General features: G+C 44.1%; 1 protein-coding gene across 2 annotated transcripts in view; it reads left to right on the plus strand.

Moving 5' to 3' along the window:
- Window positions 1–21911, plus strand: part of CMTM6 (CKLF like MARVEL transmembrane domain containing 6) — a 48541-nt gene that overhangs the window by 16963 nt on the left and 9667 nt on the right. The window contains exons 2-4 of one of the 2 annotated variants that reach the window (XM_033930103.1): window positions 3476–3652; window positions 15067–15165; window positions 20570–20994. In XM_033930103.1, coding sequence (XP_033785994.1) covers window positions 3476–3652; window positions 15067–15165; window positions 20570–20647 — 354 coding nt within the window. In that variant the 3' untranslated portion in view covers window positions 20648–20994. Of the gene's footprint in view, window positions 1–3475; window positions 3653–15066; window positions 15166–20569; window positions 20995–21911 lie in introns of those variants that run through there. The other variant, XM_033930102.1, reaches the window with a different exon arrangement.

The following is a 21911-nucleotide window of genomic DNA, read 5'->3' on the forward strand; positions in this document are numbered from 1 at the left end:
CTTCCATCCACTGTCTGCCCTCTACCCCTACCCCTCCCATATGGTATCTGCGTTCTTTCTATGCCCCTCTCTCCTACACCAGATCTAGCATCTTTGTCCCTCTTTCCTTATTTTTCATCTGACCCCCCTTCCCAGCATCAATCTCTCTCTACCTTGTCATTTCTATGTCTCTCCCCTTTCCCTCATCTGATCTCTCCATTCCATCCTGACTCCTTCCCCTCTTCTAATCTCCCTGCCAGCTGTTTCCTTCCAATGTTCCAGCAGTACCTTCTCCCTTTCTTCCTCCCCTTATCCAACAGTAACTCTCTTCCCTTTCCCTTCCCCTTCTCCCCTGTCAGCAGTAGCCCCTTCCCCTCCCTTGTCCAGGAGTACCCCTTCTCCCTTTCCTCCTCCCCTTATCCAACAGTAATTCTCATCCCTTCCCTTTCCCTTCTCCCCTGCCAGCAGTAGCCCCTTCCCCTCCCTTGTCTAGGAGCACCTCTATTCCCTTCCCTCTCCAGCAAATGTTTCCTCGATGTAGGCTAGCAGCAGCTCTATGTGCTTTTAACTTCGGCACACAGCTGCCCCTAAGCAGTATTTTAGCGCGGTTTCATGAGGCAGCCTCGGGGCCTTTGGTAGGCCAGCCCGCTTCAATGATGCGATGTGGGCCGGCCTACCAAAGGCCCCGAGGCTGCCTCATGAAACCGCGCTAAAATACTGCCTAGGGGCAGCTGTGTGCCTAAGTTAAAAGCACACAGACCTGCCGCTACTTTTCTGGGGATGCGGAGACATACGCGGCAGGAGTCGGTGGTGGCAGGCAGGAGTGCCGGCATAGCGACGGCAACAGGAAGTTGCACGTCAGCTGACGCCGGCACCTTTTGCTGCGGCGGGGTCCCGAATCCTTCGCGGACTGGCAAGATTTTTTTGCGGACCGGCGGTTGAAGAACTGCTCTAACCGACATCCATGTTACAGGCACTGGTTAGAGAATCGGGTTGCCGCTGAGCTTATCGCGGCAAGGGATCTCCCTGCCCAATCCCTCCTGCTGGAACCCCCCCCTGAATGATCATAGCAGGATGGATGCCAGTCCCTCCTGCCGACACCCGCTGCGACCCCTCCTCAATGATTGCAGTAGGAGATGCCCAATCTCTCTTGTCGGACCCCCCCAACAATCGCGGCAGGAGGGATGCCCAGTCCCTACTGCCCAGCACCCCCGAACCCACCCCTGAATGATCCCAGCAGGAGGGATGCCCAATCCCTCCTGCCTAATATCCCCGAAGCCCCCCAAACCGCAGCAGGAGGGATGCCTGCCATGATCATTGGGGAGTGTTCACGGCGGGTGTCAGCAGCAGGGACTGGTAATCCCTTCTGCCATGATCATTCAGGAGGGGGTGGGGAGTTCTGTTAGGAGGAATTGGACATCCCTCCTGCCGGTGATGTACAGGGTGGGACGAGCAACCACTAAGCCAGGGAGATCCCTGACTACGATAAGCTCAGCAGCCACATCTGCTTACAATGTAGGCCAGCATTTTGTTGGCCTACATTGTACGCATTTACCGCAGGCCTATGGAGACGCGTACAGCCACCTAAGGCTACTTCCAGGCCAAGCCACGCCCACACCTTAGGTGAGTTTAGGAGGGCTTGCAAGCCCTCCCTAGGCTCCTGGAGGCACCTCCAATGTAGGCGGCCTGTCGCAGGAGGTTATTTTTTAGAAAATGTGTGTCCTAATTGGCTGGTTAGGCAGCAGTTGGCCATCTACAATCGGGATGCCATTTATAGAATCTGGGCCAAAGAATGCAGTATTAATGCAAACAGCAGTTTCTCATCAAAGAAATGTTTTTCAGAATGTAAGTCATGTTTAATAAGCTCTGAAATTACTTAATGTAGGGATAGCTCACCCCAACAGAACTGGTGTTACTCTAGATTGTAACTGTTGTCCATTAGCCAACTTATCCACATCTTATCAAGATTTTAAATTACATTCCTCCCTCTGTATTTGTGGTGGTTAGGGGTGGAACATAAACGTGAATACAAAAAAAACTGCGAATAATGTTTTATATGTTATTCGTGTTTTTTTTGTAACAGCCACCATTAATATATTGAAATTGCGAATAACAAACAATGATCATAGCAGCAATTGTGAAATCTGGGAAGCAGCGATTTTCAGGGTGAAAGCTTGGAAATGCCAAACTTTTTATTGGTACAGTACTTTACTAATGGCGCAATTTGGGGGGAGGGAGGAGTCAGCATGCGAAAAATTGCGAATAAGCGAAACCGCGAGTGCTGAAACCGTGAATACAGAAGGAGAAGTGTAATCCATGGTCACTCAACTACTAGACTATAGCTGATAATCAATTTTGAATAGACATCAAATCTAATGAAATGGGATCAATTTTTGCTGTAATTAGTAGATCATCAGAATAACAATAAATTTTCACTACAAACTTGTATGATCGTAAAAAGAGGTGCCAAAAAGATATTAATACTGGCAAGCGGGCAGAACCCTGGGGTACTCCACAGCGTAAAAGGTAACTGTTAGTACAACACTATCAGTAATTACTTCAAAGTTCTATTTTCGGGACACAGAAGGAAGGGAGCACTAACTTGGGACACAGGAGGGAAGGAATAGAAAGGGAGAATTATTGAGCATGAGTGTGTGAGAGGGAAAGAGATGGTGGACATGGGGAAAGGAAGAAAGAGGAAAATTGGGCATAGAGAGAGGTAGAGATGCACGGAGAATAGCAAGATCAGAGGTAGAAATGTTGGATATAGTGGTGGAGAGGGATGGACTGAAGGGGATGCAAGAGGGAGGAATGTTAGACATGGGGATGGAGGGAGAAATGTGGCATTGTGCTGGAGAGGGGTGATAGAAGGAGAAATGGGCATGGGGCTGGTGGGCAGTGGTGAAAAATACTGCACATGATCCAGGGGATGAGAGAGTGAGAAATATTGGATGTGGCAGTAGAAGGGGTGAGTGAGAATCACTGGATATCTCTCTCACTTTCACTCTCACTCACTCATTCCGTCCCACCCTCCTATGACATAACTTCCTGCATCAGAGGGAATAGGACGAGCAGAACTAGCAGTGACACGCACAAGAAAATGATCCTGCATCACTGTTTTTACAGTTGTGTTTGGAAATCTGAGGTGAGCAGCAAAAAGAGGGTAAGTGGGAGAGAGATGCTGAATGGGGGAAGGAAGCCGGAGAGAGATGCACCTTCATTTAAAAGAAAAGGTTTGTGTTGTAGAGCCTGGATTCTTAGGTGGTCCATATACCACAATTTTAAAGGGACTTGATTTCTGGCTTCTGGATCTTTGGACTTGCACTGTACTCTTTTAGAAGTCCTAATTTCATGCCCCTAGTCTTCCGGTTATATTTTATACAACTGCTTAGACGGTTATATTTTATACAACTGCTTAGATAACTCCTAGAAGTTGTTTGTCTGGAGTTCTAGTATCTGGCTGTGTCATGCTAATGCATTTTTTTTTTCTACCTAGATTCTGTCCTTTGTGGCCTTCATATGTGAGGAGATTGTGGAGCACTGTACCAACTGTGTTGGGCTGTATCTGTTTGAATTTGTGAGCTGCAGTGCATTCTTACTGAGCATCCTGGCACTGGTTATATATTGTACTCGTCTACATGAAAAAGTTGGATTGGAGATGATAAAGAAAATGGTAAGAATCTGTGTAGCTTAATGATGATAACTAAAATTCATGTTTTTATAATTTAGCCTGGTAGTAACAAGAAACTCATGAAGAAATAACTTCGGACTGACTGGCAACCTGAAAATTTCAGTGCTGGAGGAACAGTCACATTGAGACAGTGATTTTTTTTCTCCTAGATCCAGCTACTTTAAGAACTGAGGCAGGCTGCAGCATGTCTCCAGCACAGGTCACAGTGAATAAGGCTGTTAACAGCCTATGAGGGAAATCGGAGAGGGGTGTCTTTAAAAGCTCTTTTTTCAGCTTTTTGCCCCTTCCTTTAGGGTTTCCCACTTCCAAAATCCCTTTTTTCACAGTTTTTATTTTAGTTAAGTAATTTTGGAGCCAAAATGTTGCCGTGGTGGTCATCTTAGATTTCTTAGATGTCACCTACACATGTGCTTGTTTTTATGGATGTCTCCCACTTTATCGTCTCTATCATTTTCATCCACATAGTTTTTTGTAATTGGCCAATGGGCTTCTCTGTTTTCTGGACCTTCCTCGTTTCACTCAGTTTTCTTCCTCTCTTCACTTGCGATTTTGGTCACCACTATCACATTTATTTAGTCTACCATCACATTTTTAACATATATTTATTCTCCTGCTTCACTACAGTCATGTTTTTTTAGTTCACCATCAAATTTATTCTCAACCTTCACCTTTTAAACCCCCTTAGGCCCCTTGAAGAAGGCTTTTTGCCGAAATACGGACCGTGTAGGGTCTCTATCACATCATATGTCAGTTATTCATGAAGTGGAGATTATTTTATTTTTTTACTTTTATTTGACTCGCCCTAATAAACCCCTTGTCAAGATCATTGCATTCCACAGTCTTTTCTTCTTTTTTATTTTTTCATCTTAGATTTCCCAATTTTTTTTTAAGTTCTCCAGAACCCTCTCAGTGGCTATCGTCATTTTTTACAGAAGACAATCTTGATGAGGAAAAAGTAATACTGTTGACTGGCTTGCTCAATGGCCTCCTTCACTCTCCCAATGGCGGATGCAGATGCTTACCTTGCTTAAGATGGAACGGATACCGATCTGGGACTTGGACTCTCCTATGGGTCGTCAATTTAAGTGTAATTGGCGTGCCTTTTGGGACACTTTGACCCCGAAGGCATAGAACTGTCTATTGAATAGATAGTTTTGATGTACTTGGTTCCATTCATTCTCATTCTGTTTGCTGTTATGTACTGGGTGGAGAAGGGAGGGGGAGGTGGGATTTATTACATTACCATTGTTGTGATTGTCTTGTTGTATTGCAGTTTCTTTTTCAATAAAAAGATTATACCATAGCGCTCCAGAACCTTCAGATCACCTTGTTTTGCCTCAAAACTGGCAGGGATGGAGTGCTCAGGTTCCAGGTGCCAGGTTTGCACTGGTTGGGTGCCTAAAGAGCACCTTTGCGCTACATGCCATGCAGCATATAAAGGGGGGAGGGGCAAGAGCAGCTAGCTTAACCTCCTCTTTGATCGTTAGGGCTGAGGAACAATCAGGGAGTCTATCAGCTGCGAGTAAATCCCTTCTAGAGCCCCAGAATGGCAGTCTACCTAAGCGCAGGAGTGTGGAGGCTGCAAAGCCCAAGAGACGTATGTTGGAGTCATCTAAACGAGACTCTACGCTGCCTAATACAGTATTTTCTCCAGAATTTGTCAGTCTGATGTATAGAGCTTATCTGGATGGGCAGGATCTCTAGGAGAAGTCTGGCAGCGTACTAGGAGGCACACAAAGTGGCTTGGGCTCTCAGGGCATGTCTAGCTCAGTATCAGAAGCTGGCCAGGATCCAGTGGGCATTTCCGATGGAAACTCGGAAGATGAGGGGTCTTTCTTTATGTCTTTACTATTGCAGAGTGAACCCTCCCTGCTGGAAGACACAGGGTCGCAGGCAGGTGTGAGTATGCAAGATACAATGGTGGCCCTTGGTCAGAGCTTATTGCTGACTCCCTGCTGGAGCTCAGCCTAAGATAGATTCCTTAGTAGCGCAGGTAACTAAAATCTCTATCTGCTAGCAGACCACAAAACTCAAGATGCTTTGGGTGGCCTACTTTTCATGGCTCCAGACGCTTTTGGCAGTACTCGGAGCCTCTGCTCTTAGATCCTACCAGAGTTCAAGACAGAGGTTCGCTGGACTCAGGTAGAACCAAGCCTCCAGTTATCATCCCGCTGCAATCTCCAATGATGCCAGGTCCGGAGCTGTTCCCCTGAAGATAGGAAGAATACTGTTGGTGTATGCAGAGGCCTGGGCACAGATCTCGTCAGACCGTTAGGTGCTGGAGATTATTCAGAGCAGTTACAAGTTCAGATTTGTCCAGCCCTTACCAGACTGGTTTGTGGACTCCCTTGATGGAACAACCAGAGAAAGCAAGCAAGGTCATGGCTACAGTTTAGAGGTTGTTAGATATTCAGGCTATAGATGCCATGGATTTGAGCTTGGACAGATACTCCATGTACTTCATAGTGCCCAAGAAAGGCTCAGAAGATTGGAAACCCATTCTGGACACGTCAATGTGGCCCTGAAAGTTTCACACTATAGCATGGAGACAGTGCAGTGGTAGCACCGGGGGAATTTATGGCCTCTCTGGATTTGATGGAGGCCTATTGCATATTCCCATCTTTCTGGAAGACAGAAAGTTCCTGAAATTTCATGACTGGCGACAGTATCTCACACATTCACCAAGGTGATGGTGGTGGTAGCCATGCATCTACGCAGGACAGGATTGCAGATGCATCCATACCTGAATGACTAGCTGATCAGAGCCCTGTCATTCTTGGAAGTAGAGCAAGCAGTTACTCACGTGGTCTGCATCCTGCAGAGCCTGGGTTGGATCGTGAATTTCCAAAAGAGCCAACTGGTTTCATCTCAATCCCTGTAATACCCGGGAGTCTTCTTCAACACAGCAGAGGGCCATGTCTATGTTCCAGAGGCTTGCAGACGGAATCTGTGTACCTAGATAATGAATTTTTGTGCCAAGCCAGCTCCATCCACATGGCTAGAATGGAGCCAGCTCCATCAAGTGCTAGGCTCCATGGCAGCCATGATAGATGTGGTCCCTTGGGCAAAGGCTCACATGCATCCTCTCCAGAGTGCTCTACTATCACATTAATCACCACAGTCAGAATCCCTACAGATGTTCTGCTGTGGACTCCCAGAAGCCCGGGCCATTGTGGGCTGTTGGCTCCGCCCAAAGGCATTATCAAGGGACATGCCTCTCAGAATAATTTTGTGGGTAATTGTGACAACAGATGCCAGCCTGTTTGGCTGGAGGCTCACTGCAACGGATGCCCAATCCAGGGGCGTTGTTCGGCCTCCCAAAGGAAGTGGGCAATTGGAGCTTTGAGCCATTCAATTGATGTTGCAGAAGCTAGAGAAGAGTCTGGCGTGACAAGCGTCCAAGTCTTCTCGGACAATGCTACTGTGGTAGCATATGTCAATCGCCAGAGAAGCACCAAGAGTGCGCAGCTGGGTCTGGAGGCCCACTCTCTGTTCTGGTGTGCAGAGTGTCATCTTTAGGCTCTTTCAGCGGTGCATGTGGCTGGAGTAGACAATGAATCCAGGAGAATGGACACTGTCTGCCACAGCCTCCAATTATCTAAACCAGAGAACAAATCAATATCAAGTCAGATTGAATTACCAGACCTCAAATACCCAAGGCAGTACTTAATTGATTCTTCATGCCCTTACTGGGGTGGTAAATTCATCATTGGTCTTGGTAAAGGGACATGTACTTTCAATTTTTATAATCTTAATTAGCTTGCATTTAATAAATATAAAGTGCATTCAGTGCTTAAGGTGCTGAAGAAAGGAAGGCACTTATCTTTTTTGCTCCGTTGTAGTCTCGAGACTACAACGGGAACTCACAGCAGCCATTTTGGTGATGGCCCTACACGGGGCAGGAGCATAGCAAGATCACTCCTGCCCCGCTTCACCGCTAGACCACCAGGTAAGGTTCTGGGGACGCAGGAGGGATGCGGGGGTGGGTCCAAGCCGGCTGAAAAGTTATTTGCGGTTTTTCACACTTCACGGTCCGGCTCTGCACCTAACCCCCGCGGATACGGAGAGAGAAGAGTATATTGCTTATGGAAAACGGTCCCCAGCCTCCATGAAGGCACTTTCAACTAGAAGTGTGGCTTCTTCATGGGCAGAAGCTCAGGCAGTCTTCCCCAAGTAGATTTGTAGAACAGTGACCTGGTCCATTCTACATACATTTTTCAAGTTTTACAGAATGGATGTAGTGGCAAGAGAAGACTCCACATTTGGGTCCTCAGGGTAACGAGCCAGTGCAAAGGTCCCACCCTAGATTTCTGGGACTGCTTTTATACATCCCATCCATCCAGAATGACACACCTATTGCACTAGAAAAAAAAATTAGGTTCTTACCTTGCTAATATCTTTTCTAGTAGATAGATGTGTCATTCTGCAGCCCCGGCCTCTCAGTTATCTCCTGCGCTTGCCTACTGTCTCAATCAGAAAGTTTGAGTCCAAACTGAAATTTGGATGACAGTCAGGCCCAGATACACTGAAGCCAGCGGTCATCGATAAACCTGTTTTAACAGCTGTAGTGACAATCGCATTTGCTGACCCGATGCAGAAAACGACTCACTACCTGATTTTCTGCATGATCGCTCATTGCGCGATCAGACCATGAAAATAAGTTGATTAATATTAAAATGCCATATAAACTAGTAGAGCAATTGATGCTCTAACATGGCTTCTCAATGCACTAAAAAGAAATGATTGCTTTTAGCGATCCAAAAAAGTGATTGGTCAGGACCAGTCGCTTACCTGTCTAATCTTTTTTTTTTTTCAATGGACACAGATGCTGTACATGTTACACATGCACAATATCTGTCCCATTAGAAAAAAGAAAAAAAAGCAACCCCCCCTCCCTACCGATGACAGCCCTCCCCCAACGAAGGCAGCATGGACTGCCATCCCTTCATCAGCGAAAATGGCAGGAGGAATGTAACTCTAATCACTGTGAAATACATCTTTGTTATATTTTCAAAGCAGAATAGAGTTGTAGTTTAGGGAGTTTCCCAATACCCCTCCTTCACATGTGTTTCTATATAGGGCTTTCACCTGCTTTGGTACAAACTGAAGGGGGCAGCAGAGCTCTCTGGTGAAGGAGGAGGTGTTGAAAAGGCTCCTTGGTACCTCCCATACACTAGAGAACTGAAACAGAAATGCCGTGCTCTGGAACGAAAATGGAAAAAATCTAAATCCCCTACAGACAGACTCTCCTGGAGGGTCAACATTAAAATCTATAATACTGTTCTAAAAAAAGCAAGGAAAAACTTCTATGGTGACAAAATCACAAATCCAACAATGAGAGTAGCACATTATTTAACATCTGGCGTTCCTTAACCTCCAAAAATGACTCCATACTTCCCTCCTCCCCCTCAACCGATTCTCTAGCAAAGTTCTTCAACAATAAGGTCTCCACCTTGAGGCGCTCCTTCCCACCTGCAATCTCCTACAAATCTCTGATTCCAATTGATCCCAACAGACTCCTACCCTATCCCAGCAGATAGATCCTGGTCTTCCTTCGAACTTGTTTCCGAATCCCTGGTCTATAATCTCTGCCTCAAATTGAAATCCTGCAACTGTACCTTAGATCCTTACCCCTCCTACCTCTACGAGAACACTCCCCTTAGGCCATCTCATCTCTTACCATTCTCATAAACTCTGCCCTCCATTCGGGTCTCTTCTCCCCAGAAATGGGCCATATTTCCTTAACCCCACTACTGAAAAAACCTGAGCTTGACCCTTCTACACCATCCAGCTACTTTCCAATAGCTAACATTCCCCTTCTTACCAAGATGCTAGAGTCCATCATATCCACTCAACTATCTTCCTACCTTGAGAAATTCACCATTCTTCAATCCTACCAATACGGCTTCCGTCCCAATTTCAGCACCGAATCTCTTCTGACCTCCTTAATCTCAAAAGTTCAATATCTCCATTCTCGCAACAAGTTCGCCGTCCTTCTTCAGTTCGACTTCTCTGCAGCTTTTGATGTCGTCCATCATGATATTCTAATTTACCAACTCACCGAGATAGGCACCTTGACTGGTTCTCGAAGTTCTTACGCTCCCGCTCCCGCTCCTACATAGTCAACATGAAGGGCATTTCTTCCTCCCCCTGGAACCCGATCTGTGGAGTCCCGCAAGGCTCACCTCTCTCTCCTATCCTCTTCAACATTTATATGTCCTCCCTTAAATTCCTCCATCTCTCCCCCCTTGAAACACTCTACACTTACGCAGACGACATCTTTGTCCTCCTCGAGACTGACCGGAACCTCACCAACCTCTCGGCGAACATATCCTCATGTATATCGAACCTTCAATCCTGGGCCCACACTGTGCAGATGAAACTGAACGAATCTAAAACAAAACTTCTCTGGCTCGGCCCAAAATTGGACCAACTGCCCACCTCCATCCCACTGTCCTCTGGCCCCACTCTGCATCTTGAATATTTTAGTAAAGTTCTGGGAGTCATCATTGACTCTACACTTTCCTTCAATGACCACCTCAACTCCCTAGTAAAAAAATGTTTCTTCAGCCTTCACATGCTGAGAAAAGTGAGATCCTGTTTCCATCAAAACACTTTGCCATCCTTGTCCAATCCACCATCCTTTCCAGACTGAACTACTGCAACTCTATCTACCTTAGTCTAACAAAGAAAAACCTTCAAAGACTCCAGCGGATTCAGAATACCGCTGCTAAGCTTATCTTCGCAAAAAGCAAATTCGACCACGTCTCACTGCTTTTATCCAAGCTCCACTGGCTTCCGATTATCTCCAGAGTCCACTTCAAATGTGCCTGCCTCACTTTCAAGATCCTACACGGTATTCTCCCTCCCTTCATTCCTCTTTCTTGGAACTCCTCTAACCCCAATTCTGCCAGATCCATCCAAAAACTGAAACTTTCCTTTCTCTCTCTAAAAGGCGTTTCACTTGTAGGAAAACTAGGTTCTTCCCTCCCTTTCAGAATCACTCAGCTCTGGAACAACCTTACCTCCCCTCTTAGGAATCTGAGTTCCCTCCAACTCTTCCGTAAACATCTGAAAACCTGGTTATTCTCAAAAATGTAACTCCTCCTCCCTCTCTGGTTATTCTAGTCCTCTAAATTTTCTCTTCATTTTGCCTCTTCCCTCCACTGGAGTTCCTTTCTACCCTAACTCTTGTTAACCATGTCGAGCTTTACGAATGTAGAGATGATGCGGTATACAAACCTTAGGTTTGTTCTATTTTATTTAGACTTTTAGACTTTAGACTTTAAGATAACACTATGGACTCATATGTCCAACAATTTCAAAAACGGAAAATTCCTATCAAAAAATGGTCACATTATAATCACCCCAATCCCAAAAAATCATAAACTACCACTAACTTCAGCAACCAACTATAGACCAGTAGCATCCATCCCATTTTTTGTAAAAATAATGGAAGGCTTGGTACAAACCCAACTGATGGACTACCTAGATCGGTTCTCACTGCTACATGAAACCCAGTCAGGCTTCAGACCTCTGTTCAGCACTGAGACGGTCATAGCAGCAATCTTAGAATACTTACGTAACTTATTTAGTAAGGGCCACAAAGCCTTAGTGATGCAATTCGACATGAGCTCAGCCTTCGACTTGGTAGATCACAAAAAACTACTACAATGCTTAGATTCAATCGGCATCGGAGGCGAAGTGCTGAACTGGTTCTGAGGTTTCCTTACGACCCGCACCTATCAAGTTCGCTTCAACTACAATCTCTCTAAAACATGGAGAAACCCATCAGGCGTTCCACAAGGGTCCCCACTATCCCCACTACTCTTCAACGTCTACATAGCTTCACTAGGCACAAAGCTAACCCAGCAAGGCATAAAAGTATTCAGCTACGCAGACGACTTCACAATCATAATCCCATTTACAGCATCCCCCTCCGAAATCACACCAACAGCAACTGAAGCGCTAAACACGATGGATCAATGGACCACAGATTTCAAACTGAAGCTCAATTCAGAAAAAACTAAATTCTTCATAGCCTCGCCACACGCACAGAACACGACAATATCATTACACATTAACAATCTAAACTACCCCATTCAACCAACGATGAAGATTCTAGGAGTAATACTAGACCAAGGACTAACCATGAAGGACCACATAAACTCCTTAATCAAAAGAGGGTTTTTCACTCTCTGGAAACTTAAGTCCATTAAGGTGTACTTCCACACTTCAGCTTTTAGAATTCTAGTACAATCCCTAATACTAAATCACCTGGACTACTGCAATATCACCCATCTGACAATCCCCCAGAAGCAAATGCAAAGACTACAACTGATACAAAATGCAGCAGTCAGGATGATCTTCGGGCTGAAGAAGTCCGATCACATAACCCCTTCCTACCGACTCCTACACTGGCTACCGATGGAGGCGCGCACGAAGTTCAAGCTAGGATGTCTCTGCTTCAAGGTACTAAATGGTCTAGCCCCAAAATACATTACAGACCTCTTCTCATTCCCAACCAACAGACATGAAAGAAAAACACACATGAAATTTATCTCCCCACCGGCTAGAGGGTGCAAATATAAGAGACACCATCAACAACTGCTATCATATCAAGCTGCCATATGGGGTAAAGACCTAGAAAAACTAATTGCGCACACAAACAACTATGAAGAATTCAGAAAACACCTAAAAACTTACCTATTCTTGAAATACCTAGGTAACGAACCGGAACATCAACCCCCCTCGTAACATCACCACACACCTGAACTTGCAACTGTTAACCCCAAACCCCTAATCACTAAACATGAACACTATATGAACTTACGGAATATTTCTACTTCTGTGTAAACAACTTGGCGCTTCCTGGCCTTGCAACACACAAACTGATGTTAACATTACTAATGTTATCAGATGTACAATGCTATACTCTTTAAGTAGTTATACGAGATATACACTGCTATACTCTCTAATTCGCTGTATGAAAAACTTCTCTTGATTGTATTTACAGTTTAGTTTATTGTAAACCGCCTAGAAGTCGCAAGATTACAGGCGGGATATAAGAATAAAGTTATTATTATTATTATTATTATTAGGTTTAGATTAGATTAGATTAGAATGGATTCCTTCTGCATGGCTTGCGAGCATGGAGAGATTACCTGCCCATCCAGAATGACACATCTATGTACTAGAAAAGAATTAGCAAGGTAAGAACCTAATTTCTTTTAGGTGAAGCTGGTCACAAAAAGTAATTGATTAAATTCCCATAAATAGATCTGGTTTCATGTTGTTTAATATAAATGTTTATAGTGAGAATGAGAGGTATCATGAATCAATGTCCATCAGATGAGACCCATGCAAAACAAAGTTAAAATTGGATGCTAGAATTTACATGGGTAAGAGGGGCAATACAACACCTTTTTGATCTGTTTGGTCTCTCGCCCCTTCCCCCAAATTGTCTAGCTGGTGATGGTGTTTTAGGCAAAATATTGGTAGAGCCTTGGCCCCAGTGGCCCATCCCATTCAGCTGTCTGAGTGACAAGCCCGGGTTTTATGTTCATGCAGACTAAGAAGAGTGGACTTTTCAGCTCTGTGCTGCCTAGGGCTGGCCACATCTTGCAGTGGAGGAGCGGCCTAGTGGTTAGAGCAGCTGTTCTCGGCACCCTGACGTCGTGAATTCAATTCCCACTGCAGCTCCTTGTGAGTGGCCAAGTCACTTAACACTTCATTGCCCCATGTAAACTGCTTTGATTGAGTAAACCACACAGATGAAGCATGTTTCTTCCTAATCCCTCTTTCTCCTGTTCTTACTTACAATGTAACTTTACCCATCCTTTCCCTCTTTCCTCACTGTCAAGTCTGTCTTGTTATTGTCGTTAATGTTCACTATACATTATTTAATTATTTAATATGTAATGTAATGTAATGTATTTCTTATATACCGCTACATCCGTTAGGTTCTAAGCGGTTTACAGAAAACATACATTAAGATTAGAAATAAGAAAGGTACTTGAAAAATTCCCTTACTGTCCCGAAGGCTCACAATCTAACTAAAGTACCTGGAGGGTAATAGAGAAGTGAAAAGTAGAGTTAGAGGAAAAATAAAAATAAAATAAACATTTTAACAAGACAGCATTGATCTAAATACTTTGGAAGGTAGAAGAGAGGAGAGAAAGGAATAGAAGCAGAAGGGGGAGCCGTTGAACAGTAGAATTCTGGAGAAATTTAAATGATAGAAATAGAACAAAACAAAGACAAAAGGCAAAACAATAGATAAGATTAAAGATAAATCATAAGCTGGAAAGAAAAATAAAATCTTTTGTTTTTTATTTTTTCTCAATTGTTTCTATCCTTATCTGTAAATTTTTTAAATCTAATGTAAACCGTCCAGATATTTGCTTGATGGTCGGTATATTAAAATCTAATAAACTTGAAACTTGAGTATATCAATCCCAATTCCCTTTACTTTTATTCACATTAAAATGCAAGCTTTTACCTAGTTTAAGTTATTAACACGGCTATAACATTGTTGATTCAGAGACTGACTCTAAGTTGAGAGAAACTCATTCATTGTGCAACATTAACACCTAGTGGCTGAATTTAGAAGCCATGATTGCAGGAATCTGATGCATGGGCTCTCCAGTTGAATGTCTCTGCAATGATTGGGATAAAGTAAATTGAGAGAGGATATTACAAAGAGGAGACAGTCCTCGGGTAATTGTGAATGAAGACTCATGGCCTTGGATCCAAGATTTGGTGGTTCTGCTTCTCTGTCTTCCCTCCCCCCCCCAATGTAAATTATTACTTGCACAAAGAAAGACCTGATTGAATTAGATACAAAGACTTAGGTCTCCTTTTACTAAGCTGCGACAGCGGTTTTAACGCACACTAAATTGCCGCGCGTGCTAGACGCTAACGCCAGCATTGATCTGGCGTTAGTTCTAGCCACGGGTTTAGTGCACGCGGCAATTTTGCACGCGCTAAAAACGCTATCGCAGCTTAGTAAACGGAGCCCTTAAACTAGAATCTCAGAGATACATCCTTCTGCTTCTTGAGTGCAATTTTTGAATATGAAGATTGGGGGTGTGTGATATATGTATTTGTCATAGATTACAATTTGACTGAATTTAGGTGCTATTATAGTGTAATATGATTGTATAATATGTTGCACTTATGTATGGCTTAAAAATGAATAAAGATATTTAAAAAAACCTCAAACAAACATCCTTCTGCTTCAATTGCTGAAATGAAAGATAAGGCTAGGCTGTTTTGAGGTGAAGTGGGAATGGGGGTGGGCAGGGGCCAGCAGAGGAGAGGGAAACGCACCATTGTGTAATAGTAAATGTACTCTTTCTAATGTTTTTTTTTTCATGTTTTGGATTTTCCACTAGGACTTCTGGTTCAGTTTGTGTATTGGAGTGATTTTTCTGTTGGCTTCAATTGTGTTTGCCGCCACCAGTGATCAGACCACATTGGAACAGGTTTCAGTCGTAAGTGTCCTGCTGTATTCTGAATGCCAGGCCATTTGCTGTGCAGCTATCCTTTATCTTCCTTTCACACGTCTCCCTCTTGTGGCAAAAATTCATGTTGTACAAGGGTGTAGGATTGCTGGCATGGGATTTTCTGTTTCAGTACCATTTGTAGGCTCTAAAAAAGTGGCTTCTTATAATTACCTAACCCCTCCCAAAAGAGAGGCTGCCATTCCGTATGTTCTTTCCTCCCTGTTCTTCTTGCCCCAGACTACCAGTGAGAGACATTGCAAAAGTACTGATTAGTGACCTGGGGCATGAGGAACAGAAGAAGGGGATACCGTGTGCTGTAGGATTCTCTGAATTCTCAAGTAAGGTTAACAAAGGTAAAGAAGTGTGTCATTTCCCTCTCCCCCTTCTCACCCTGCTAAAACTGTGCCATTAAAAAAAAAATTATGGATTTATTTTCTTTAATTCAACATTGAATATTGAAAAAATATCCAGGATGACGTAAAGTCAAACATATAATTTGTAAACCTAAATAAAAACAACTTCCTTGTGACAGCACATTACAATAGCATCTGTAGATTCAAAGGAAATAATCTCCTTTTGTCATTTTCGTATCTTTAAAATGCCCTCATTAACCTGCAGGGAAAACATTTTTAATGCTTGCCTTAAACAATAAGAAATCATCTATACAGTGTACCAGCACAGATAACTCTACTTCACCAGATTTATACCGTCCTGTGAAAAAGCTTAGTCCCTTTTTGCTCTTACTACAAAGGCAGCCCTCATGACAAATTAAATTTTAAAGCAAATTGCTGGTCAATTTCTCACTCTGATTAACATTAGGGCAAATGGGGGATCATAGAAATAGGGCTGCTTCCCCTCCCTCTGCACCCGTACTGTGATCTATGTCCAGTGGCGACAGTCAGCATGAGGCTTTGAGTAGGTGGAAGCTCACAGGCCCTGCTCCTTCCTACTGTGTGTCAAGAAAAAAGTCACTCCTCTATAAACCTTCAAACATTAATTTCTTATGAGTGTAGAATTATTCAGTAGATCTATTGAATAATTCTACACTCATGTGAAATTAATGTTTGAAGGTTTATAGAGGAGTGACTTTTTTTTCTTAATACAACAACTATTTTGGTCTACCCTCATTCACGTATTCCTTACCATTGACTTGGTTGCCCTATTCATTGATTGACTGTGCTCCTTCCTCCTGGCTGACATTCCTGTTAGACTAGAAACCAATTTAGAGTACTGAGGCTTGTGGGCATACATTGACATACAGGACCCTGTGCTGACAGCTACTACAATTGTCTCCAAGCTTTTGATAGTGGGGGAGGAAAGGGGAGGTTATGCTTGTTTTCATCTTCATTTGAGGTGGCATGAATTTTTAAATGTTAAAATGGGGTTAAATTGGATAAAAGGTTGGAAAGCCCTGTACTAGGGAAAAATCCCACCATTATAGCTTAGAAATGATTGCAAAAGTACACCTGTAGCAGGCCAGCTGATAAAATAGCAGTTTGTAGCCCAGCTCTGCAGCAGCAGGACTATCCACTTCAAGAAAAAAAAATGGAAACATCTGCACTGGAGCTTAACAACTGTGAGTCCGGCTCCTGGTCTTTCTCACTGCTAAAATGGATTTGGTTTTGGGAGTAGGGGATAATTTGTTCCCTATATATTTATAATAAAACATCTCTTTGAACAACAAATAAACCTGCTAAATACCAGCAATATTTTATATAAAGAAGGAAAAGAATCTCAGAAACCTACACAGACCTTTGATTCACCTTGTGTCTGTGGTATCCAGTTCCAGTCTCTTCGTTGATCTTGAAAAACCTCCCAATATATTATCTTAACTGCTATATAATATAATATATTATCTTACCTGGTATATAATTAAAAACAAACAAAAAAAACCCCAACAAATTTAGGGGCATAATCAAAACTTTAATAAGTCCAAAAAAGTGCCTAAGTCAATCTCTGGGACATCTTAAGTTCATAAATTTTTCTGGAGGCAACTTCCTGTGACATAACGGAAGCAAATGGCTGCACACAGTGTGTGAGCTAGACCTAGCTCCACGCTAGATGATGTGCAATTAGTTCTCTCTCTACCCAACTGAAACTCAGCTAAAATCGCCTGGAAGAGTATTGAGGAGAGAGAAGTATTTTGTCTGGATAAGTTTTCTTTTTCTCCTCTCTCCTGCCTCTGCCTCGGGCTGCTACATTTACAAACTCTAGCAGTTTCCTGCCAGCTATTTCTGACCCCGCCCTTAGGGGAAAAGACTGATCAAGTGCAGTTAAAGAATAAAACTCTACATGCTGGTGGGGACTTGATTTTTTGTTATTTTGGTAAGAGAGCCCACCTTCTGCCTAAAGTTCAGACAGGCAACCTGATACTGCTAACTGCTGAAAAGAAGACACTGAGCTGGTCTCCTGCTGTGAGAGTGTGTATTCATTTGACTGATTATGTCTTCCAGCAAGCCCCGGTATGATAAGGGCAAAGATTGAGACCTGCTGTTTGTTGAAATAATTACTTCTGGGACAAAAAGCAAAGGTGTACCTTGGGAACTTTGGCCAGGATTCACTAAGCAAACCGATGTACCGATGCGAGCAGATTTCCCTCCGGCCTAATTCACTAAAGTGTTTAGCAATCCCCTCCCAATCCATGCATGCAAATGAGGAAAATGGCATGCAAATTTAGGAGGGCAGCGATTCACTAAACACTTTGGCTAACACCAATTGGACTTGCCGATCAGAAAAGAAGCGACTGCTGAAGACCAGTCGCTTCTATCCTGGCCAACTCTCCTGCCCTTTAAAACCACGGGCTCGCAATGCTTTTTAGCAGAGCAAGTCCATGGTTTTAAATCCATCGCCACCGCTGCCATCGGGCCTGACGCTGCCCACCCAGTCCCCATAAATATGGTAGGAGGGATGCCAACTCCATCCTGCCATCGCGAAACCGCCATCATCTGGGCCCGGCCCACCCCTCCCCATACCTTCTTACTCAGGCTCTTTAAAATTATGGCAGGAGGGTTCCCATACCCTCCTGTCATATCTACAACTACTAACCCTCCTCCCAACAAGTACCCTGAACCCCCCCAAAAAAAATTTGCTCCGCAGCCGCATCGAAAATAATTATGGCAGGAGGGTTCCCACTCCTTCCTGCCATCAGTCCCACCCAAAAACTAAGGTAACGGCAGGAGGGTTGCCAACTCACTGATGCCACCCCCCCGGACGCCTCCTCTCCGGTCCCCTCCTCCCCGTACCTTTAACGGAGCAGGAGGGGTGCTCAATCCCTCCTACTCTAATGTCTCCTGCGACGAGTCTAAGGCCTTAGGCCACGCCCCGGTGCATCATGTGATGCACGGGATGGAGCTTAAGGCCCTGATTGGCTGAGGCGCCTCGGGCTCCTCCCGGGAGCATAGAAAGTTGGACACCTCATGTTGAATAATATGAAGGTGGAACTGTTTGCGGATATTTCCTCAGCAACTCTAAAACAATGTCTGGACTGTCGAGAAGTCACCAAATGTCTACAACAAAATAGCATTTGCTATAAGTGGCACTACCCATTTGGGATTTTTTAATGCTAGATAACAAATATCATAAAGTAGCATCAGCTTTAGAAGCCCAGCAGTTACTTATACAGGTCAAACTTTGGACCGGTGAAGGAGGAAAGCACCAGATGAACACACTCCTCGAACTTGGGAATATCTAACCAGAGATGGCATAGAACAGATCAGAAAAAGCGACTACAGAGGCACCCGGAGTACTAATGTCTGATTTAAGGATGACTCGGGCTAATTAATAAGTTTGTTAAAATGATGTTTTGGGTTTTTTTTTTTTTTTTCTGAAGAATGGGTTTGGGGATAGATAATTGATTTGGATTTGGGGATAGATAATTTGGATTTAGGGATAGATAATTGAGATGTGATGTGGGGTTATTTTGATCAATTTGTTTCAGTTATGTTATTCAAAGTTGTATCCTGTTCCTGGATTTTGGGGCTGGGTGATAGGGTTTGTATATGGGGGATGAGGAGGGGAGGATTTAGGGTGGAGGGGAGGCCAGGAGGCTGGCGTTAGTTCTTGGTGCATAGCGCGAGGTTAGCACCCGCGGCAATGCAGTGTGCGCTAAAAACGCTAGTGCATCTTAGTAAAAGGAGCCCTTAGCTTATTTTGTCCCTCCTTTACAAAGCTGCACTATCTTACCGGCCGTGGCGGTAAGAAGTTCGTGCTCATAGGAATTCTATGAGCGTCGGAGTTTTTACCGCCGCAGCGGCGCTAAAAATGCTAGCCCGGCTTTGTAAAGGAGGGGGTTTATGGCCATTGGGAGCCATCTCACCAGCAAACTGGCTTTATCTGGGGTCTCTTGTGCAAGCCTCCACACCTACATTTGTTGGCATCTGAAAACACCCCGTGCAGTAGTGTAGGAAGGGTGAGAGGTGCCTGGGGCTATGTCGCCCTTCCTCTGCCCTCTTCGCACCCCCTTCCCTTTCCCCATACCTCTTTAACTTTCCTGATGCAAGCAGAATCACCAGCTTGCTGCCCATTTCAGCATCAGCTCTCCCTCTGTTGTCATTTCCTAGGCACAGGACCCAAAAGTGATGTCGGAAAGAGAGCCGACGCGAGCAGCAAGTTGGAATTGCTGCTCGTGCCAGCGAAGAGTTAGAGGTACGGTGCTGGGGAATTTGAAAGCACACACACGGCGGGTGGGGGTGGAGGGCAGAGAGGAGGAGGAGTGCCAGTGCCTGGGGTGGACCGTCTTCCCCCCCCCTCCCTTACTATGCCACTGACCCCATGACAGGCAGCCTTTTTAAAAAAATAATGAGAAATGTTTGAAAAATAGTTAAAAATATAAAGATTAACTACGTTAATTTTGTAGGATACAGGTCCTCGTCGACTTACGACCGCAATTGGTTCCAACTGACGGGTCGCAAGTCGATCTGGAGGTAAGTTGGCCTATACTAACTACAGTATTTTTTACCCCTCCCCACTTACCTTTTCCCTGGGGGTCCAGTGGTGAGGGGTAAAAAATAGTTAGTATGGGCTGGGATGGGAGATGGGGGAAACGCGTCGTAAAGTCAAACCGTCGTAAGTTGCATAGGTCATAAATTGACAAGGACCTGTATACCCGTTAAAATAATATATTGGGAGGATTTTCAGAATCCAATGAAGAGACTAGAATCGGATACCAAAGACACAAGTTGAATCAGATGTCTTTGTAGGTTTCTGAGATCCTTTCCCTCCTCATACAAAATATTGCTGGTATTTAGAAAGTGTATTCGTTCATACAGTTTAACCCTCTATACATCCATTACTTTTGATAATTTGCTCCCTCAGGATGTGGGCTGGAATCTGCTGCTATGAACCTTGATTTACTTTTGTCTTTCTTATCCCCTTCTCAATTTATCTGACCCAGTCAGTCATCACTCCAAAAGTGCTCAGCTGCAGTGTCATTGTTCCACAAGGACTATCACTCTTACCCCAGCCTGAGTGAATGTCGTCTCCATAGCATCCCCAGCCAATCTGGGAAGCAAGAATACCTGAGCTTCAAGCCATATCAAACTTGGGTCCTTCCATCAGGCCGGCTTTCAACTTTGTACTTTTTGTCGCATAACAATAAGATTTTGCTAAAAGAAAAAATTACCATTAAAGAGATGACGAAGCAGTAAAGATTTTATTTCTTTTCAATTCTGATCCCATCCCTTCATCAAACAAAGGAGTCCTTTTACTAAGGTGTGGTGAAATCTAGACTTTAGGCCTTCTTTTACTAAGTTGTGGTAGAGGTTTCTGCCATGGCCCGGAGTGCGCTAAATGCTCCAACGCTGCTCTGACGCCGTAGGAATTCTATGAGTGTTAGAACATTTAGTGCTTCGGGCCACAGTGGGAAAACTATTTCGGTTTAGTAAAAGAGAAGTTAGTGTATTCTAAAGTGGGGCTTTCCTGTGTGCTAAGGCCAGATTTAACACTGCATTATAGTAGGGCTTTTTTTTTTTTTTCAGGTCATGTACTAATGTTCCCATTGGCATGCTATACCAGCAAAACAATAATACTGGAGCACTTATTGCCTCCTAATTAGGAGGTGGTAAGTGCTACTGTATTAACTCAGCATTATCCACTTAGCCTGCAGTAATCCTAATGGCCTAGTTGGATAATTCAGGAATGCCCATACTCTGTCCATACCATGCCTCCTCCAAAAATACTACTAACAGGCAAAATACCACAAAATATGCTTTAAAGTGTTTTGTGGTAGCCTGCTCTTGCATGTTAACTCTGTGTTAAGGGCTTAGCGTGCTGTAGTATAAAACACTTCAACAGAAACAGCCAAATAATTTTTACAAACAAGTGCATTCATTTGCTTATCCTATTATATATTAAAAAGCTGTATGTGTGTGTGTGTGTGTGTGGGGGGAGTTGGATTGGGGTGATTTGAGAGCTATTGGGGGGAAGGGTGCTTGCATGTGCTGAGGAGAGGCAGAGAGAGCTCTCACTCTGCCTCTCCTAAGCGTGCACACATTCCTCCGTAGCTGTCTGTCTAATCCAGGGGTGGGCAACTCCGGTCCTCAAGGCCCGGAATCCAGTCAGGTTTCAGGATTTCCCCAATGAATATGCATTGAAAGCAGTGCATGCAAATAGATCTCATGCATATTCATTGGGGAAATCCTGAAAACCCAACTGGATTCCGGCCCTCGAGGACTGGAGTTGCCCACCCCTGGTAATCACTGCTCCAACCCCCATCCTTACAGGATATGACCACCATT

Source organism: Geotrypetes seraphini, chromosome 2 (genome assembly GCF_902459505.1).
Source record: "Geotrypetes seraphini chromosome 2, aGeoSer1.1, whole genome shotgun sequence".
NCBI classification, from domain to species: Eukaryota; Metazoa; Chordata; class Amphibia; order Gymnophiona; family Dermophiidae; genus Geotrypetes; species Geotrypetes seraphini.